General features: G+C 39.7%; 1 protein-coding gene across 1 annotated transcript in view; it reads left to right on the forward strand.

Annotated features, from left to right (window-relative positions):
- The window catches only part of CAPN6 (calpain 6), a 31,532-nt gene extending 19,574 nt beyond the window's left edge, over positions 1-11,958 (forward strand). The window contains exons 3-13 of the mRNA XM_090264377.1: positions 3,891-4,022; positions 5,031-5,239; positions 5,741-5,933; positions 6,516-6,709; positions 6,968-7,045; positions 7,152-7,338; positions 8,983-9,105; positions 9,284-9,486; positions 10,049-10,170; positions 10,534-10,670; positions 11,266-11,958. Coding sequence (XP_090120503.1) covers positions 3,891-4,022; positions 5,031-5,239; positions 5,741-5,933; positions 6,516-6,709; positions 6,968-7,045; positions 7,152-7,338; positions 8,983-9,105; positions 9,284-9,486; positions 10,049-10,170; positions 10,534-10,670; positions 11,266-11,448 — 1,761 coding nt within the window. The 3' untranslated portion in view covers positions 11,449-11,958. The remainder of the gene's footprint in view (positions 1-3,890; positions 4,023-5,030; positions 5,240-5,740; positions 5,934-6,515; positions 6,710-6,967; positions 7,046-7,151; positions 7,339-8,982; positions 9,106-9,283; positions 9,487-10,048; positions 10,171-10,533; positions 10,671-11,265) is intronic.
- Positions 11,959-19,955: the final 7,997 nt, after the last annotated feature.

Raw genomic sequence — 19,955 nt, forward strand, 5'->3', positions numbered from 1 at the left:
CGTGTTGAATCGACATCTTGTGATGACGCTGGAGTGTCCTCTCCAGTGAAGCTGAAGCTACAGAGCCTGGGCAGGGTGATATGGAGGGTCTGCTGTTGCCCATGCAGCAGACCCCCCCTCTCTTCGCAGCTGAAGGATCCAAGGGAAAGACGGAGTCAATACAGCTTGGCTTCAGGTGCGCCGCAGGAGTTGCCGGTGTTGACTACAACGTCAAACCGCCTTAGGGACTCCGGCTCCGGATTTTCTGTTGGGGTTTACTCCCTTAGCCTTTCCCCTGAAGAGGTATGCCGCAAGGCAGCGGAGGTTTTTTGGAGTCAGAGTTTTCCTTCTCTGATGTGCCCTGACTGGAAGATCGAACCAGCGACACTTAGCTCGCAGGCCGACGCTCAATCCACTGAGCCAAACCAGCCAGGGGACTATAACTAGATTACCCTTAGTTACCCATGTAGGTACCCATGCCACTATCCCTCCAGTACTTTTGGACTATGCACATAGCACTTTAAAAATTGTCTCCACTCTTCTAGTTTTCTAGGAAGTCTTTCATTTTAATATGGTTCTTGAGGTTTACCCTGGATCTCAGTGTATATTGCCATCAAATTTTATGTGCGTTAAAAAAAAAAATTCTAGAGATGTGGATGTGGTAGATGCAAAGGAAGCCACATAGACTGACATGAGTAAGGCTCCAAGAATTGTAATTGCATGTCTCCTTCCATGTCCCAGAGGTATATGGTGAGGGAGATTATGTGAGGACAATGGGAAGGTATCTCAATTCTCAGCTAAGAGAACATATTTCCTAGAGAATCTGCTTTTCTTTGGAAGGCTTTGGGCCGGAGATGGGGATATGCAGAGACCATTCCTGGCATTACTCTTATTGCTTGACTTCCTACTTGTGTGTGTTTTCCCCCGAAGAGATTTTTTTTTGCCTTGACGAACAGCCCAGTTCAAGGATCACATTAACTGTGCCAACACAGCTGGGAGCCATTAGGGGCTCAGCAATCTTCCCTCCGTTCGAAGCTACCCAAATATGTGTGAGCTCTAACCTCTTCCCCAATTCCACTCCCTACCACTTTTGGATTTGCATTGGCTCATTACCCTTTACCATTTCTACCTCCTGAACTGATTTCTAGCTTTTTACTTCCTTAAAGAAGTAGAAAATATGGCTTTAAAAGATTTGCTTCCAAGTTTCATATCATGGTTGTGAAATGCAGAACAGATTGGTTCATATTTGTTGTATTAAATCCAGAAAATTAAACCTCACTAATGAGGTTTAGCCTGAAACCAAACGCTAAGACATGATTCAAGCAAGTCTTTCATAATGATGGAAAGCATTTTAGGTGTTAAGCAAAGAACCATAAAACAAAGGGATGGATGACTGAGAGAGGTAGTTGAATGTCTGTCCCTGAAAAGCTGCACAATATTACCTAAATGCAAAAGGATGAATCAGTTGAGGTCTTGAGGTCCTTTCTCTAACTGTATATGGTTTTGAAAAACCTAAAACTTAAACCCTATGTCTACTAACTAACTGGATTATCAAAGGGCAAGTTGCTGCTCTTCCTCATTTGTAAAATAAACAGGTTGACTAAATAGTCTAAAATTTCTTCCAGCTTTGACAATTTGTAGACTGTTAACATATCACGTTTTAAAACCCACTGTTAAATAGCCATTTTCATGTATAAATAAATAGTGAACTAAAACTGAGGCATGGGCCAATTTATAAGGGGAAATAGAAAGTATGGTAGGATTTGCCCAAATATATATTCTGCCATGAATATTCTTAGCTTCATACACACACACACACACACACACACAATCAGATTGTATATATATACACACATATATGTGTACATATATGTGTGTGTATATACATATAGATTATGTATATATATATATATATATGCTTAGGTTGACAATAGAGTAATTATTTGGGTCTTCAATTTGACTTCTGTTTATATGATGTCTTTTTGTTCACTTAAGTGACCCTTTCTGTCTTGAATAGAAGTTCATGTCAAAACTGTTGGTGGAGCCTAGATATCTGCTGTGAAATGAAAGCCTTGTATAAATTCAAGACACTGTAATGCTAGCCCTGTTACTAATAACTCTGTGTAAAACCAGAAATTAATTTGCCTTAATGATCTAAAAGACACTTTTACACATACCAATGTTCACTGTACTGTTTTTCCATCCTAAGAAACTATTGTATGCATCATCTAAGTCCAAGAAATCATTGTATAACTTTACATATTTGTCAAATAAGATAGTAACACCTAATACAAAAAGGAAAAACTGTATTTAGTTCCATCTTAGAAAGGACAAAGATACAGTAAGAGAAAAGGATCTAGTTTACCCAACACAACTGCTTTTGCTTTATGTTCAATAAGAAAAAAACAAAACAAAACAGACAGTTATCAACTCATAAAATTTTTTTGGTAATGTAGAAGTCTTTCCTAAGATACAAAAGTAATGATGAGACACCAGACATGTACTTAAAAAACAAACAAACAACAGAAAATCCAAAGCTAACAACCCACCTAACCCTCTCCTTTTGGCAGAGGAATGCCCAATTAATCTTCAGTTTGGACTTGTATCTACCCAGAATGCTTTTTCCTTTCCAGAGTTATTTTGGCTTTTAAAGAATATATGGAATGTTTCATTCTGTAGACCACACTCTTCATCAAGGAGAATTATGTCCATTTAAAAAAGAGGTTTGAGAACCAGAAAAGTATAGCTGTTTCTCTTCAATAACTTTAAGTGAATATATGTCTAGATTTTCTTTCCATTTGAGACTAAGATTTGTTTCTGCTGCATAAGCAGAATGACAAGGTACTGGTCAATGGCCTCCTCCAGGAAGCTTTATCCATCTACTCAAAACTTCACTGGTATTTCCTGCCTTTTAACTCAGCAAGTGCTGAAACTCTGAGTCACACAATCATGTCTTCAATTACATTGTGTCAGGTATGCAGCTATACCTTTGTCCATGCTTGTCTCTCTACCCATGATGTCTTTATATCCCTCCCTAACTGCCTAACTCTAGTGGTTCCTAAGACTTCAACTTGAACATTGCCACTGTTATTCAATCTACTAACCTGGGAAATTTTGGGGATCCTTCCTCTAGGCACTAATTATACTTTGAAAATACCTCCACTGTATCTTCATCATATTTTGTTGTAATTGTGTTATTTGGGTTTTATTTTCCTACTCACAGTGGGAATGACACTGCTAATGATATGCTGGGGAAGACACAGACATGCATTCCAAACAAATGCTGCTCCTACTCTATCCAGCCTCCCTCAGAACATCCATTGTGGCAAATGAGTGTCTGTTGAAATCTCCTGTGAGTGGTCTATTATCACCTGCTACTAGTGCTTCTGCCATCTATATTTATCCCAAGATATGAAAAAATCTAGCTGCCATAGAGACCACTGTTGCCTTTACTTTATGTTAGGAAAGGTTTCATAAAAACGGTCTCCTAAATAGTTTTCCTAGAGAAAGAGAAGCATTTATGTTCACTTCCATCAGACCAGAAGATCTCATCTTGACAATTAGGATCAAAATATAATGTGCTAATCCTTAGTTCTCCTCTTTAAAAGCCCACTGCTGTGCTGAAATGTCTTCCAAACCCCAGTGATAGCTATGTCTTAGAGCCCTGAACATCATATTTCACCATTTAAGTGCATCTTTTCCTTCCATTTCTCCTGCTACTTCCCCACATTATTCTTTTTCTGTGTCTAAATGATCTTTGTGTTTTTCCTCACAGCCCCTGAACTTCATTTTATTTCACCTGTGGCAGTTCTAGTTGCCTTTTGACCCCACCTCTTCTATCCTTCCTAACTCAGCTCACATTGACTCGTTGGAAACACTTCCAAGACTCTTAAAACCAATTGTATCCACAGGACATCTGTGATGACCCCCGTCTGATTGTGGGCAACATCAGCAACCATCAGTTGATCCAAGGGAGACTGGGGCATAAGCCAATGGTCTCCGCATTCTCCTGTTTGGCTGTGCAGGAGCCTCACTGGACAAAGGTATTGTCTCTCCTATGGGACCTCACTCAGTTTCCAACTTCTTGTCTTCTTTAATAATTTCAGAAAACATCAGCTCATAACTTTCTAGATTGTCTACTTCTTAAAGTCAATATTAAGTAGGTAACTTCCCTTCATTTTTTATGAGATTTTTCCCAAATACAAAAAGTTGAAAGAATTTTACAGTAAATGTCTATATACTCAACCAGATTATACCATTAAGGTTTTACTCTATATGCTTTGTCACATATATCAATTGATCTTTTGTCACTTGCCATGCTTTGACCCAATAGCTCTGCCTAATTATATTATCTGTACCTATGGGGTATAAAGCTATTAAGGGCCAGGAATAACCAAAATGTGACAAAGATGGAAATATATCTCTGAAGAAGTTCTAATAAATTATTAAGAGTACCGAATTTTCTTTGGCATTTAATTAGAATTCAGGGCAATAAAGTATTGACTTGATTTGGGACAAAGAGCATTTTCTTCAGAAAAATAATTTTAGTAGAATAATGTATAATTGCATATAAATGTAGATTTTACTCAAGTTGTGAATAAAATCTATATTCTATAGAATAGACATGAAAGCTCTAAGATGAACTTTTAGAAACTGAAACCACAGGGGTCCTTACATTTTGACTGAATTTAATTTTTAAAATGCTTTGTTTATGTAGTTAAACATACAACCATAAATATGTTTATATAAACAGTTTCTTATGATCAAGTTTGTATATTATGTTTGGGAAATAATTTACCCCTAACTGGCTTCCCCAGTCACTCTCTGTGTAATCAAGATAGACATGGTAATACCATCCTCAGTAAAACTGAACTGGAAAAGCAACAGTTGTGGAGAAAATGCCCTGCCTATGACTTCCCAATCTAGATCCAAACCAGATGTATTTAGTGTGCTTCATGTTGCCACAATGATTTGCTGAAAGTCAACTGTAATCTCAATGTTTGGATATAGTCTAGTGAATGAGAGTTGAATGAATATTCTTATATTTCCAGACAATTCCCAACCATAAGGAACAGGACTGGGACCCTCGAAAACTAGATAAATATGCTGGAATATTTCACTTCCGTTTCTGGCATTTTGGAGAATGGACCGAGGTGGTGATTGATGACTTGTTGCCCACCATCAATGGAGATCTGGTTTTCTCCTTCTCCACTTCCACGAATGAGTTTTGGAATGCTCTATTGGAAAAAGCTTATGCAAAGTAAGGAGTAGGGGTTGACTAACACATGAGGAAAGGAAGGCCACATATTGCCTTGGGAGTTCATTCTTTCCCAGCCCAAACCCCGTAGTTTAAATTGGGTAAGATCTGAATCATATCTAAGACATTGCTTTGGGCCTCAGAATGGCCCTAGGAAATCCTATATTAGAAAGAAACCAGCTGTTCTGGTTTCTATTAACCTCTACCTACTCATAGGTGTCCCTTCCTGCTACTAATCTGTAAATAATGTGGAATTATGACCTCCAATTTCTCCTTCTCTGGTATTTTCCTGTAGAAAAAAGTTTCTGTGTAGACTGTCCTTGACGGACATACCCTAATCCTAGAAATCTCTGACTACAATCTCAAAATAACTCTCATGTCATACCTAGGGAAAAGCCAGATGGTAAAGTCTAGCTGGGAAGGGACTTTTATAATTCTTGGAACAAGATGTCCTTGACCTGGAAGAATAATTTTACAAAGATAACCTTGCATATTTGTACCCAGGCTGCTTGGCTGTTATGAAGCCTTTGATGGTTTGACCACCACTGATATTATAGTGGACTTCACTGGCACACTGGCTGAAATTGTTAACATGCAGAAGGGAAGATATACAGAGCTTGTTGAGGAGAAGTACAAGCTGTTCAGAGAATTGTACAAAACATTTACCAAAGGAGGTCTGATCTGTTGCTCCATTGAGGTTTGTATTCACCAAAAACAACCACTCTTTGCCCACTTCTGACAGAGGAAACTACAAAATTAAGTAGGGAATATTGCCTATACTCTGTGTAGATTAATGAAAAGCCATTATGGAACTCAGAAAGCTAAGAATATACATTGATCCTTGGCACAGGCTGAGGAGCTTTAACTATTTATCCTTTTGTCCCAGTCATTGTCATTCTGCTGGGAACCAACCAGCATTGGAGCTTATGTCAGTAGCCTCTACTAAATTATCCCTTCTGCCTCTGTTCCTGGATGTTGAGGTTATATATTTTTTTTTTGCTCAAGGAGTAAACAAGCTGTACCAAACTTTAATGCTGTTCATATAAATATAGTACTGAAGGTAGTTTAAATCTGAATTGTTTAAGTGAATTGTTATATTAAACTCTTTATTTTATTTCCTTCACTTGCTCTGTGTCAATTTAGGTGCCTGGATTCAATTTCTATGTGCATAGGGAGAAATAGCTTCAACCATACTGGGATAAATCAATCAAGGAAGAAGAGGAGCCAGGCTTTGTGTGTCCCAATTCTTGTGCTCTTATGTCTCTTTCTTTGCTCTCAGTCTCCCGATCAGGAAGAGCAAGAAGTTGAAACTGATTGGGGTCTACTGAAAGGCCATACCTATACCATGACTGATATTCGGAAGATCTGTCTTAAAGAGAGACTTGTGGAAGTTTTCAGTACTGAGAAAATATATATGATTCGCCTGAGGAACCCCTTGGGAAGACAAGAATGGAGTGGCCCCTGGAGTGAAATGTGAGTGCCAATCCACTTTGACTGCTACATCTCCAAAGCTCTATAGTTCTCCCAAACCCATTCCTCCAAACTGCTAGTGGGCTGTCAATGCTCAATGACATCTATGGGCTCTTCTTAAGCATGAGGTCTTTGACCCAGCCAGATGTGAGATAAAGCAGGCCCAATCTTCATGCATTGTGTTTCTCTGGCATACTGCTTACTGTAGCAAGTCAATGGCAAACATAAGGGCTAATCCCTTTTTTGTTCATTTGTCTTAAGTTCTGAGGAGTGGCAACAACTGACTGCAGCAGATCGCAAGAACCTGGAACTTGTTATGTCTGATGATGGAGAGTTTTGGTGAGGAGAAGTTTTCTATGATAAGGGGATTGTGGCTCCTACGTGGAATTAAAGGGATGGTTATTAAGAACCATCTTCATTTCTTTTCTGTACTCATCCCATTCAGGATGAGCCTGGAGGACTTTTGCCGCAACTTTCATGAACTGAATGTCTGTCGCAATGTGAACAACCCCATTTTTGGCCGCAGAGAGCTAGAATCGGTGATTGGATGCTGGACTGTGGATGATGATCCCCTGATGAACCGTTCAGGAGGCTGCTATAACAACCGTGATACCTTCCTCCAGAATCCTCAGGTTTGAATCAATTATTTATGTCTGCCTTCAAGTTATCAAGGCAATAGGAACTCAGGCTTGCCTAAGAGTATTTCTTTGACATCAGTTCTTCCATTTGCAGCTATTGTGTAATATTCATCAATCAAGTTACAGAGGGATTGGCCCAGATGTTGGTAAAGCATGGCAAACTGTGTCTCTGCAGGGACATACCTTAACAACATTATCAAGTCTGAGCCCTCTCCTCTAGCTACATCTCTCCTGGTCATATTGCTTCGTATGGCTCTTTGACAGCACTTCCTTCTGATGGTCCCACATTGGAGAATCTTCTCCCAGATGCGTTCTCAATTCATTTTCTTTTCTTTTTATGTCCAACTTTTCCCTTGGATGCACATTTACTAAACGTGTTCTGTTTCTCATGCAGGTTATTCTCTTGAATCCTGTCATTATGCCTCTCTTTTCTAATCTAGAACCAAGTCACTTCCCTCAAGATTTGAATAGCTACCCTGTCAATGACCCATCTCAGCTATCTCCCATTACAATGCTCTTTCAGGTGACACATTAGGGCTCAAGACTAGGCACACCCGCAAAGCAAAACAATCCAAACATCCGAAGATTGAATCTATAGTAATCTTAATGGTTTTATCCCCAAAGTGCTGATGAGCTAACCCATGGGAAATAAGAATTCTGATTGTGTTGCAGACTTACTTGGATGTGTATTTTCTTTGCATGGATCTCACTGGCAGGCATTTTGAAGGATACAATGGCTAGTGGCCTAAATTACTTAACTCATATTTTCTCTACCCCTTTCATTTTAATTATCCCGAAAGAAAAGAAAGCTCCTTTTACTCCTTCCCTATACCTCCATTCACAACCCTGTAAATGTTTTAAGTATGAAACACATATACCAAGCTGAGGAAATAGCACTTTGGGCTTCACTGTTAAGTGTCTGTACAAGATTGACCACTAGGGGTCTTGTGAACCAATGGTTTTGCGTTTGTTTCCCATTTATTTTTTGCTAAAGAGAGGGAAAGAAGGGAGAGAGGGAGGGTGAGTGGTAAGGGGAGAGTGAAAAGGAATGTGAAAGAGAGAGATAAATCTGGTGCCTTTTTAGTTTTACTTCCCAGTGGCACCATAATTCCCCAGTAGCACGGGCCTGCAACTTTCCTAAAACAGTGGTAGCAAAGCATCAATTCTCAAGGAAGTTGATCTAGCCCTTTCATAAGCCACACATCTGGACTGGCAATAGGAGGTTAGCCTAGGGGAATGCTGTACTGTCAGATTAAGTTAAACAAAAATACTTTCTGCCTTTATATATTCTGGAGTTTTTCTGTGTACAGCTCTTGAAAGCAAGAAGACAATAATAAAAACAAAATCATCCAAGGCTTTACCAAGAACCTTTTAAAACAAAGCATATTTTCTTTGGTATCAAAGGTCTAGGCATGAAGTTATCTCTCTCAATACATGCTGAATGACCTAGGGAAAATCAAGTATTATGATCTATACTTATCAAGTCAATGAATTATCCAAGGCCTCATTTTGTAGTCAATGGCAAAGTCAGAAAATAACCCGTATCTGCTTTCCAAAGTAGTTTTCTTCCATGAAATTTGAGCTAGCATATCTGAAATTGAGTGCTAACTAAGCTTCTTGTTGGCCTCTTCCCCTTAGTACATCTTCACTGTGCCTGAGGATGGGCACAAGGTCATCATGTCACTACAACAGAAGGACCTGCGTACGTACCGCCGCATGGGAAGACCTGACAATTACATCATTGGCTTTGAGCTCTTCAAGGTAAGAATGAGCATTTGGAGAATAGAGAGTGATGGCAAATGGAATAAAAATTAGGATGGCTTGGGGTTAGGGGAATTAAGAGACATCTAGAGATAAACAAAGCAGAGGACCTGGTATCTTCTGACACAAAAACTCTGACTTGAGTGGAGTGGAGCATTTTATTCTGTTTTATTTCCAGGTGGAGATGAACCGCAAATTCCGCCTTCACCACCTCTACATCCAGGAGCGTGCTGGAACTTCCACCTATATTGATACTCGTACTGTGTTTCTGAGCAAGTACCTGAAGAAAGGCAACTATGTGCTTGTCCCAACCATGTTTCAGCATGGCCGCACCAGCGAGTTTCTCCTGAGAATTTTCTCTGAAGTGCCTGTCCAGCTCAGGTTCAGTTTCCTTCGCCAGCCCTGCAAATTCCAATTCTCTGCTTTGCCTCCAACCCCTACTCTCCTCTCCCCCTATGCAGTACTCAAAGGGACAACATGTTCAAATCAGATTTAAGTGAAATAAATAGTAGAAATATTTTTAAAAGTGGGGTTATAAGAAATTCACCAGTGGGTGATCTGAGCTTAAAAGCTCCTACCTGCCTTTTAAGAGGAACAAGCCTATAGCCTAAGGTTTTCCACTTATATTTTATCTTCTGTTCCCTGGCTAACTCTCTTGTCTTAGACAGCTGGCCCTCCTCATTGTTCCTCTATTATGTTCTGAGTGCTGGGTCACCAAAGCTACCTTTTCACCCCAACCCTGCCTTCTTTCATCTTTATCTGCTGGTCCTTAAAGCAAGGGGAAAGGAAAACATAGTCATAAAATGTAAGCCATGTCTGAAGAGGAATGGGCTAGGTCACTCAGTGTTTCATGCTTTTTAGCAATGATGTCTGCTTTGGCAAGCTTATCTCCTCATCAAAGGGCATTCATCATCAATAACATGTTTTCTTTTTGATGCTCCAGGGAACTGACTCTGGACATGCCCAAGATGTCCTGCTGGAACCTGGCTCGTGGCTACCCAAAGGTAGTTACCCAGATAACTATTCACAGTGCAGAGGGCCTGGAGAAGAAGTATGCCAATGAAAGTAAGAACTGCAAGGGTGTCTGAGAAAGCAAAATTTGCTTTCATTTTTTGCATGTGTGATTAGAAAAGATGGTCACAAATGATTGTCTCCAGTGGTATTTTCAGTCTAGACAAGTCAGGATGGCTCTCGACCATAGCAAAATGGAATGTAAACTTCTTTGGGCAAACTCTACATAATATTCATTTTTATATTCCTTTATAATATATGGAAAAGAATAGGGAAGCAGGAACAAAAGTACTGGATCATTCTGGTACCCTGGTGTTATTGTCAAAGTCCCAGAATAGATTTAGTGAGATAATTTCTTGACTATCTGAAAAAAGAACTTTAACCATTGTCTTAAAATCTAATGTCACTTTGTTCCAGCTGTGAACCCATATTTGGTCATCAAGTGTGGAAAGGAAGAAGTCCGTTCTCCTGTCCAAAAGAATACTGTCCATGCCATTTTTGACACACAGGCCATTTTCTACAGAAGAACCACTGACATTCCTATTATAGTGCAGGTAAGAATGTGAACAGGGAACACCAGAGTGGCTCATCTTTAGTATCAGATACCAAATTATCCCAAATGCTTCATGTATGTGTAGGACATAAGGCAAAAGTTAACCTGTTTCATTGTTTATTTGTTTTATACTCAAATATACTTCCTACTAGCCACAGACATTGGCCTATTTATTAATCCCCATCCTAAATGGCCTCTTTTCCATTTATCTTATTGTGGGCAGAAACATTTGTGTTCACAGGTACACACGTTAACACATGTACTGTAAAATCCCATAAGAGAAAGTATATACCAGTTAAGATTACCTTGATTCTGATATATCAAGATGGAGCACTACAGTTTGGTTGTTCTTCTGACTTAATGCTTCTGACCAGCTGTGTTTAGGTAGCCATCTAATAAATCAAGGTTGATCTTGAGCTCTGCTTGCTGGGTTTTCATCACTGGTTGAAGTATCTTCTCTCAGCCTATCAGGAGAGATCATCTTTTGGTTTTTATACAAATCTTTCCAAGCTCAGCATTAGATTCTAGACGCCACTGAGAAAAGTCCAATCTCACAGACAATTGCTCACCTTCACTCTCTCAACTTGTCTCTCTAGGTGTGGAACAACCGAAAATTCTGTGACCAGTTCTTGGGGCAGGTTACTCTGGATGCTGACCCCAGTGACTGCCGTGATCTAAAGTCTCTGTACCTGCGTAAGAAGGGTGGTACAACTGCCAAAGTCACGCAAGGCCACATCAGCCTTAAGGTTATTTCCAGTGATGATCTTACTGAGCTCTAAATCTGCAGCTCCAGAAAATCCTGACAGTTTTCCATCCTTTTATTTTCTGTCAGATGCCAGATTTTATCTCAGATTCATAATCTATTGAAAGAAAGAAATTAATAGTAATTTACTTTTCCTTTCTTTTTATAAGTTCCCCATACCTCCCAATTCAAGTAGCATCAGTAGCTACATAACCTATATACCTCCAGCAGCTGGACAGGGGAAGGTGACAGTCTTATCCAGAGATCATAAAGATGTTTTCCAAGAAAAGATCTCTGAAGCTTCCAGGGGTGAGATTCAAGCAGGACAACAACAGCCTGGATACCCTATAGATGTCTTTGCTGCTTTCAGGTACCCAGTATATCTCCTCTGTAGAGCATGTTGAGGAATGAGGAGGGGTGATCAAGGCCAAGCTGGTCTAGCCTTATATCTCAGCTCCTGCCTGAATACAACAAACGACTCAGAAGCATTTTATTCAGCAGCCAGAGCCTGCTTATAAGTCTCCAGTCCTTACCACCACCACCACCACCACCATCACCACAATCACTGCCACCACCATCACCATCACCACCTCCGGAAAGTGTAGTCCTGCCCTCATCTAAGTCATCCCCTACAGTAGGTTTTGCCTTCATGTTGAGGAAGCTTCCTAGGTGCTTAATTAAGAGCTAGAGCTCATTTAGGTCTAGTAAGTGGGAAGGGCCTAAGCTCCAGTTCAATGGAAGCCAGCCATGTGCCACAAGAGGGAGAAATGGAAGAAGCTGCAGTGGGAGACAAAGCCTCGGTCCCCCACCCATCCACACACACCTACACTCACACACGCGCATGTGGGTGCGCATGAACTACCGTTCAGGCAGTCAGTGGGCAAGAGGAAGAGTGAATAAGTACCACACACCCTGAAAGGATGAGAAAATCCATCCAGACATAGTACAGCCAGTTTTGGGCCCCTGACTGCAATGTGAAACCTCCTGCTGCTGCTAGGTTTACAAACAATCCAGTTGTCCTATGCCTCCTAATATTATACCATTGGTACTAAAGACCCCATCTGAGACCTTGAGACTTTGATCCCAGTGCAGGGCCCTCAGTCATTTTTCTCAGTTGGGAAGCTTCACTCCTTGGGGGTGTTTGTTTGCCCTCTTATTTTTCCAGTACTTCTACAGAATTTTCTCTAGAGTCAGTTGTTCTGAAGTGTTCCCTCCATCTCATCTATCAACATTCTACCCCTCCTTTAAGGCCCAGCATAAATACCACCTCCTCCATGAAACCTTTACTAACCCCCACAAACCCCCACCTCCAACAGTATTTCAATGCTTCTGCAATGTTTAAAAAAAGGATCATAGTTGTAGTACCTAGTATAGTCAAGCACGCATTCATTTAAAAATATTTTGTAGGTTATTTTTTAGCTTGCTCATTTCCTATCATGTTTTTCAGCCTGTGTTACTTCTGCAGTGCCTTCAGCACACTGTCTTACATAATCCAAATCACAATAAAATTCACATTCAATATATTTACCAGTTTTGACTTGATTTCATGGCAAGGAGCGATGGCAAGAGTTGCCACTTGTTGAGACTTCTTTCAGAGCCACTAGAGATAGGGGTGAGGTGGGGATGCTTCTTGCAACCTGAGCCCAGGTACAAGTCTGATAGATGCAGAAGCATTGGCTGCATTCTGATGGTATACTCCTCCATCCAGGTTGGGAGAGGGAATAGGGAGAATGGAGAGGGGCCCTCTTCTATTCAATTTTTAGGACTATTTGGGTGGTATTTGGGATCACATAATTTTAAAACTCCTCTGGGACTGGATTCAAGGTCAAAGATACTATGGCAAATTTTTCAAGGGTACACCTTCCAATAGGAAAAAGAACAACTCCCCACTTTCAGCATCTCTCATAGAGTTGAATGAATGTGAAGACTTCACGCACTTGCTTCCACACTCCACTCAATTTACTGTTTGCTCATCTTTGAGTAGGCTATGGAAGAAGCTCTTCTCTTTCTTCTTGGGCCCTGCTTCCTGACAGGGAAGAATAGCTAGTGAGGAAGGGGTCTCTAAGCTCAGCAGAACAATTCTCAATAACAGCCCTCATTCCCCGTCCTTGCAACACTACCCTAGAATACACTAGAAATGACATCTTAAATACAGGTCTTTAGATGTATAGCTTTGTCAGAAATGCAGGATCCAATGCAGGTACTGTAATAGTTCTACATGGTCACCAGATGGCACTATGATATTTCAATTTAGTTCAAAGAAAATACTACCTTTTAAAAATATATATATTTTATTGATTATGCTATTACAGTTGTCGTAATTTTCCCCTTCCCCCCTCCACCTACTACCCCCAATTGCCTCCTGCAATCTCCCCCTTACTTCATGTCCATGGGTCATGCAAATATGTTCTATGGCTACTCCATTTCCCATACTGTTCTTAATACCCCCATGCCTATTCTGTACCTACCAATTATGCTTCTTAATTCCTGCACCTTTTCCCCTATTCGTCCCCTTCCCACTCCCAGCTGGTAACCACCTAAATGAGCTCCATATCTATGATTCTGTTTCTGTTCTGTTTGTTGCTTTGTTTGTTTTTTAAATTCACTTTTTGATAGTTGTGAATTTATTGCCATTGTAATGTTCATAGTTTTGATCTTCTTTTTCTTAAGTAAGTCTCTTTAACATTTCATATAATAAGGATGTGGCGATGATGAACTCCTTTAGCTTTTTCTTGTCTGGGAAGCACTTTATCTGCCCTTCCGTTCTAAATGATAGCTTTGCTGGATAGAGTAATCTAGGTTGTAGGTCCTTGCTTTTCATCACCTTGAATACTTCTTGCCAGACCCTTCCTGCCTGCAAAGTTTCCTTTGAGAAATCAGTTGACAGTCTTATGGGAACTCATGTAGGTAACTCTGTTTTTCTCTGGATTATTTTAAGACTCTTTATCTTTAAACTTTGGAATTTTAATTATGATGTGTTTTAGTGTGTTCCACCTTAGGTCCAACTTGCTTGGGACTCTGTACTTCCTGGATTTGTATGTCTATTTCCTTGGCCAAATTAAGGAAGTTTACTTTCATTATTTTTTCAAATAAATTTTCAATTTCCCACTATTTCTCTTCTCCTCCTGGCTACCCTATAATTTTTTTTTAATTATTACTTTTCAATTATAGTTGTCCCATATTTCCCCCATTGCTCCCTCCCCACCCAGCCCACCCCTTCTCCCACAGTCATATCCCACCCCGTTGTCCATGTCTATGAGTCATTTATATATGTTCTTTGACTAGACCCTTCCCTTACTTATCTCCCTTCTATCTCTCCCCTATTACCTCTACCCCTGATAACTGTTATTCAGTTCATTGTTCTACTTTGTTCATTTGTTTGTGTTGTTCATTAGTCTCCTGTATTAGGTGATATCATATGGTATTTCTCTTTCTTTGCCTGGCTTATTTCACTAAGGATGATTCTCTCTAGTTTCATCCATGTTGTCGCAAATGGTAGGAGTTCCTTCTTTCTTTCTGCTGCATAGTATTCCATTGTGTAAATGTACCACAGTGTTTTTTTTAATATCTTTTATTGATTATACTGTTACAGTTGTCCCAATTTCCCTTCCCTCTGCTCCTCTCCACCCAGTGGTCCCCCTCCCTCCAGTTGTCCCCCCCCCTTTTAGTCCATGTCCATTGGTTGTGCATATAGTTCTCCTCAACCTCTTCCTGTCTATTCCATTCCCTCCTACTATACTTCTTAATTCTTGTACAATCTCCCTCCCTTACTCCCTTACCCCTCTCTGCTGACTCCCCCCAATATGTTCCCCATACCCATAGTCCTTTTTTCCACTCTCGTTGCCTATTAGTTTGCCTTTGTTTCAATTCCCTAGCTTCTATTGTTGGTTCTTGTGTTGCAGTTTTCATTTTAGTGTTCATAGTTTTGATCCTCCTTTTTCTAAACCAGTCCCTTTAACATCTCATATAATAGTGGTTTGGATCTAATGAACTCTTTCAGTTTTCTTTTGTCTTGGAAGCACATTCTTTGCCCTTGTATTCTGAATGACAATATCGCTGGATAGAGTATTCGGGGTTGTAGGTTTTGATTTTCATTACTTTGAATATTTCTTGCCAGTGCCTTCTTGCCTGCAGGGTCTCCCTTGAGAAGTCAGCTGATAGTCTAATTGGGACCCCTTTGTACATGATTCTTTTCTTCTCTCTTGCTGCTTTTAAGATTCTCTCTTTATTTTTAACTTTTGGCATTTTTATTATAATGTTCCTTGGAGTGGTTCTCCCTGGGTACAGCTTTTCTGGAACTCTCTGTGCTTTCTGGACCTGTAAGTCTATTTCCTTTCCCAAGTTTGGGAAATTCTGCTGTATCATATTTTCACTTAATTTTTCAATTTCTAGTTCTTCTTCTTTGCCCTCTGGCAATCCTGTAATTCTTTTTTTTTTTTTTTACTGTGTGGTTGCCTCTCACTTGCGCCCCTAACTGGGGACTTGATGTGCAACCTAGTAATGTGCCCTGACTGGGAATCGAACCGGCAACACTCGGCTTGCAGGCCGATGCTCAATCCACTCAGCCACAGCAGCCAGGGCTCAATCCTGTAATTCTTATATTCGATCTCTTATAGCTGTCCCAGAGGTTTCTGATTCTCTTCTCACTTTCCTTGCTTCCTGTTTCCTCTCTCCGTACTGGTTGACTATTTGTTCTTTCTCTATGTTCTGGTTTGTTGATTTGAACTCTGGATTTTGTTTCCTCACCATTTCTCTCATATGGGTTCTTGTTTTTTTCAGTATGAGTGGTTTTCAATCCTTTCTTGTCTTTTTCCAAATCTTTTGTTAATTCTGTAAGCCACCTAATAACAATGGCTCTAAACTGAGCCTCTGACAGGTTTCTTATTTGTTCATCTGTCAGATTCTTCATCTGTTGCCTGGTGAGCTACGCCACCGGGATTTCTATAGTTGTCTGCCTCATTTTGACAGATTTGCATTTTGCTTTCTTGGGCCGGCTATAGGGGGTGGAGCCTGTGCCCTCATCACAACCCAGCGACCAGGGGCAATCCGCATCCTTTTTTGCCGCGTAGTGGTCCTTTGTCGTCACTACCCAGCAACCGGTGGTGATCCACAACCTATTTCGCAGCGCTGTGGTGCTTTGTGGTCACTACCCAGCAACCGGCGGTGGTCCAGCAACCTATTTGGTCGCGCTGTGGCTCTTTGTGTGGGGGTGGGGGTCCAAGATGGGTTCCTGCTATTATTCTCTGCTGGGAGATGGGTCCATCCTCCCGCCCTCTGGGCCTCACTGTCTGAGGCAATGCAGTGGCTGCTTTTCCCAGCATTGGAGTAGGGAGCTGCTGGGGCTCAACTGCAGCCAGGACTACTCTCCCTGCCACTGTCCCTGGTGCTACCACAAACAGCACCACCCACTTTCACACTTCTTACCCGCCCGATGAGCGCCGCTGGTTTATAACTTCATACATTGGGTTTCTGTGTAGTTTTATTTTCTGGAGTTTCTAGTTATCTTTCGTTTTGAGGTAGTTGTATTCCTTTCTAGTTGTAGAGGGAGACCGAGAGTGTCTGTCTAAGTCTCCATCTTGTCAAGAAGTCCTGCAAAAGTACCTACCACAGTGTTTTGATCCACTCATCTACAGATGGGCACTTAGGCTGTTTCCAGCACTTAGCTATTGTAAACAGTGCTTCTATGAACATAGGGGTGCATAAATTCTTTTGAATTGGGTTTCAGGATTCTTCGGGTATAATCCTAGGAGTGGAATCGGTGGTTCAAAAGGCAGTTCCATTTTTAGTTTTTTGAGGTAATTCCATACTGTTTTCCATAGTGGCTGTACCAGTCTGCATTCCCACCAACAGTGCAGTAAGGTTTCTGATTATCCACATCTTTGCCAAAACTTGTTGTTAGTTGATTTGTTGATGATGGCCATTCTGACTGGTGTAAAGTGGTGTCTCATTGTGGTTTTTATTTGCATCTCTCTGATGGCTAGTGATGTTGAGCATTCTTTCATGTCTCTATGGGCCCTCTGTGTATCCTTTTTGGAGAAGTGTTTGTTCAGGTTTATTGCCCATTTTTTAATTGGGCTGTCTGTCTTACTTGTGTTGAGATGTGTAAGTTCTTTATATATTTAGATCAATCCCTTGTCTGAGGTATCATTGGCAAATATGTTTTCCCATATGGCTGGTTTCCTTTTCATCTTGCTGATGTTTTCTTTTGCTGAGCAAAAACTCTTTAGTTTTATGTAGTCTCATTTGTTTATTTTTTTCTTTGTTTCCCTTGCCTTAGGAGATGTATCGCTGAAAATATTGCTACGTGGGATATCTGAAAATTTCTTGCTATGTTTTCCTCTAGAACTTTTATGATGTAATGGCTTACATTTAAGTCTTTGATCCATCTTGAGTTTATTCTGGTGTGTGGTGTAAGTTGGTGATCTAGTTTCATTTTGTTTGCACGTCCCTATCCAGTTCTCCAAGCACTATTTGTTATAGAGGCTTTTCTCACTTTATTTTATGCTCCTTCTCCTTTTGTCAAATATTAGTTGACCATATAGGTCTGGGTTTATTTCTGGGCTCTCTATTCTGTTCCATTGATCTATATGTTTGTTCTTATGCCAGTACCAGGCTATTTTAATTACCATGGCTTTGTAGTATAGTTTGATGTCTGGTACTATGATTCCTCCTGCTCTGTTCTTCTGACTAAAGATAGCTTTGACTATTTGGGGTATTTTTTGGTTCCATATAAATTTTTGAAGTATGTGTTTTATGTCTGTGAAATATGTCATTGGTATTTTAATAGGGATTGAGTTGAATCTGTACATTGCTTTGGATAGTATGGACATTTTAATTATGTTGATTCTTCCCATCCATGAATATGGTATTTGCTTCCATTTACTTGTATTTTCCTTAATTTCTTTCTTCAGTGTTATATAGTTTTCCCAGTACAGGTCTTTTGTCACTTTGGTTAAGTTTATTCCTAGGCACTTTATTTTTCTTGTTGCTATAGTAAACGGGATTTTTTTTTTTTTTTAGTTTCTATCTCTGATATTTATTGTTAGTGTACAGAAATGTCTTAGATTTCTGAATATTGACTTTGTACCCTGCTAATTTTTCCAAGTTCACTTATTAGGTCCAGTAGTTTTTAATGGAGTCTATAGGGTTTTCTATGTATACTATCATGTCATCCGTAAATAATGACAATTTTACTTCCTCTTTTCTAATTTGCATGCTTTTATTTCTTATTTTTGTCTTATTGAGGTGGCTAGAATTTCTAGACTATGTTGAACAGGAGTGGAGAGAGTGGACATCCTTGTCTTGTTCCTGATTTCAGGGAGAATGCTTTCAGTTTTTGTCCAGTGAGTATGATTTTTGGCTTCAGGTTTCTAATATATGACCTTTATGATGTTGAGGTATGCTACCTCTATTCCAATTCTGTTGAGAGTTTTCATCATAAATGGGTGTTGAACTTTATAAAATGCTTTTCTGCATCTATTGATACAATCATGTGATCTGTTTTCTTTCATTCTGTTTAGGTGGTATATTATATTTATTGATTTGTGAATATTAAACTATCCTTGCATCCCTGGGATGAATCCCACTTGATCAAAGTGTATGATCTTTTTAATGTGTTGCTGGATCTGGTTTGCAATATTTTGTTGAGGATTTTAACATTTATGTTCATCAGCGATATTGGTCTGTAGTTTTCTTTCTTTGTTGTGTCTTGACCTGGTTTTGGAATTAGGGTAATACTGGCATCATAGAAAGAGTTAAAAAGTCTTCCCTCTTCTTGGATGTTTTGCAATAGTTTGAGAAGGGTAAGAGTTTGTTCTTCCCTAAATGTTTTGTAAAATTTGCCCGTGAAGCCATCTGGTCCAGGGCTTTTGTGTGCAGGCAGATTTTTGATTACCATTTCAATTTTACTTTTTGTTTTTGGTCTGTTCAGGCTTTCTACTTCTTCTTGATTCAGTTTTGGAAGATTATATGTTTCCAGAAATTTGTCCATTTCATCTAGGTTGTAAAGTTTCTTGCCATACAGTTGTTTATAGTAGTTTCTTACAATCCTTTTTATTTCTGTGATATCAGTCGTGATTTCTCCTCTTTCATTTCTGATTTTTTTATTTAGGTCCTCTCTCTGGGTCCTCTCCCTTTTTTTCTTGATGAGCCTGGCTAAAGGCTTGTCAATTTTGTTTATTTTTTCAAAGAACAAGATCTTACTTTTGTCAATCTTTTGAGTTTTTTGTTTAGTCTCTATGTCATTTAATTCTGCTCTGATCTTGATGATTTCCTTCCTTCTACTCGCTCTGGGCTTTGTTTGTGTTGTTGTTCTAGTTCTTTAGCTATAGGGTTAGATTTTTTATTTGAGATTCTTCTATCCTTTTCAGGTAGGCCTGTATTGTTATGAACTTTCCTCTCAGGACTGCTTTTGCTGTGTACCATAGGTTTTGGGCTATTGTGTGTTCATTATCTTCAGTTTCCAGAAATTTTTTGATTTCTTCTTAGATGTCACTGTTAACCCATTCATTATTTAATATCATGTTTTTTATTCTCCATGAGTTT

Source organism: Furipterus horrens, unplaced genomic scaffold, assembly GCF_987537825.1.
Source record: "Furipterus horrens unplaced genomic scaffold, mFurHor1.1.pri manual_scaffold_17, whole genome shotgun sequence".
Lineage (NCBI taxonomy): Eukaryota > Metazoa > Chordata > Mammalia > Chiroptera > Furipteridae > Furipterus > Furipterus horrens.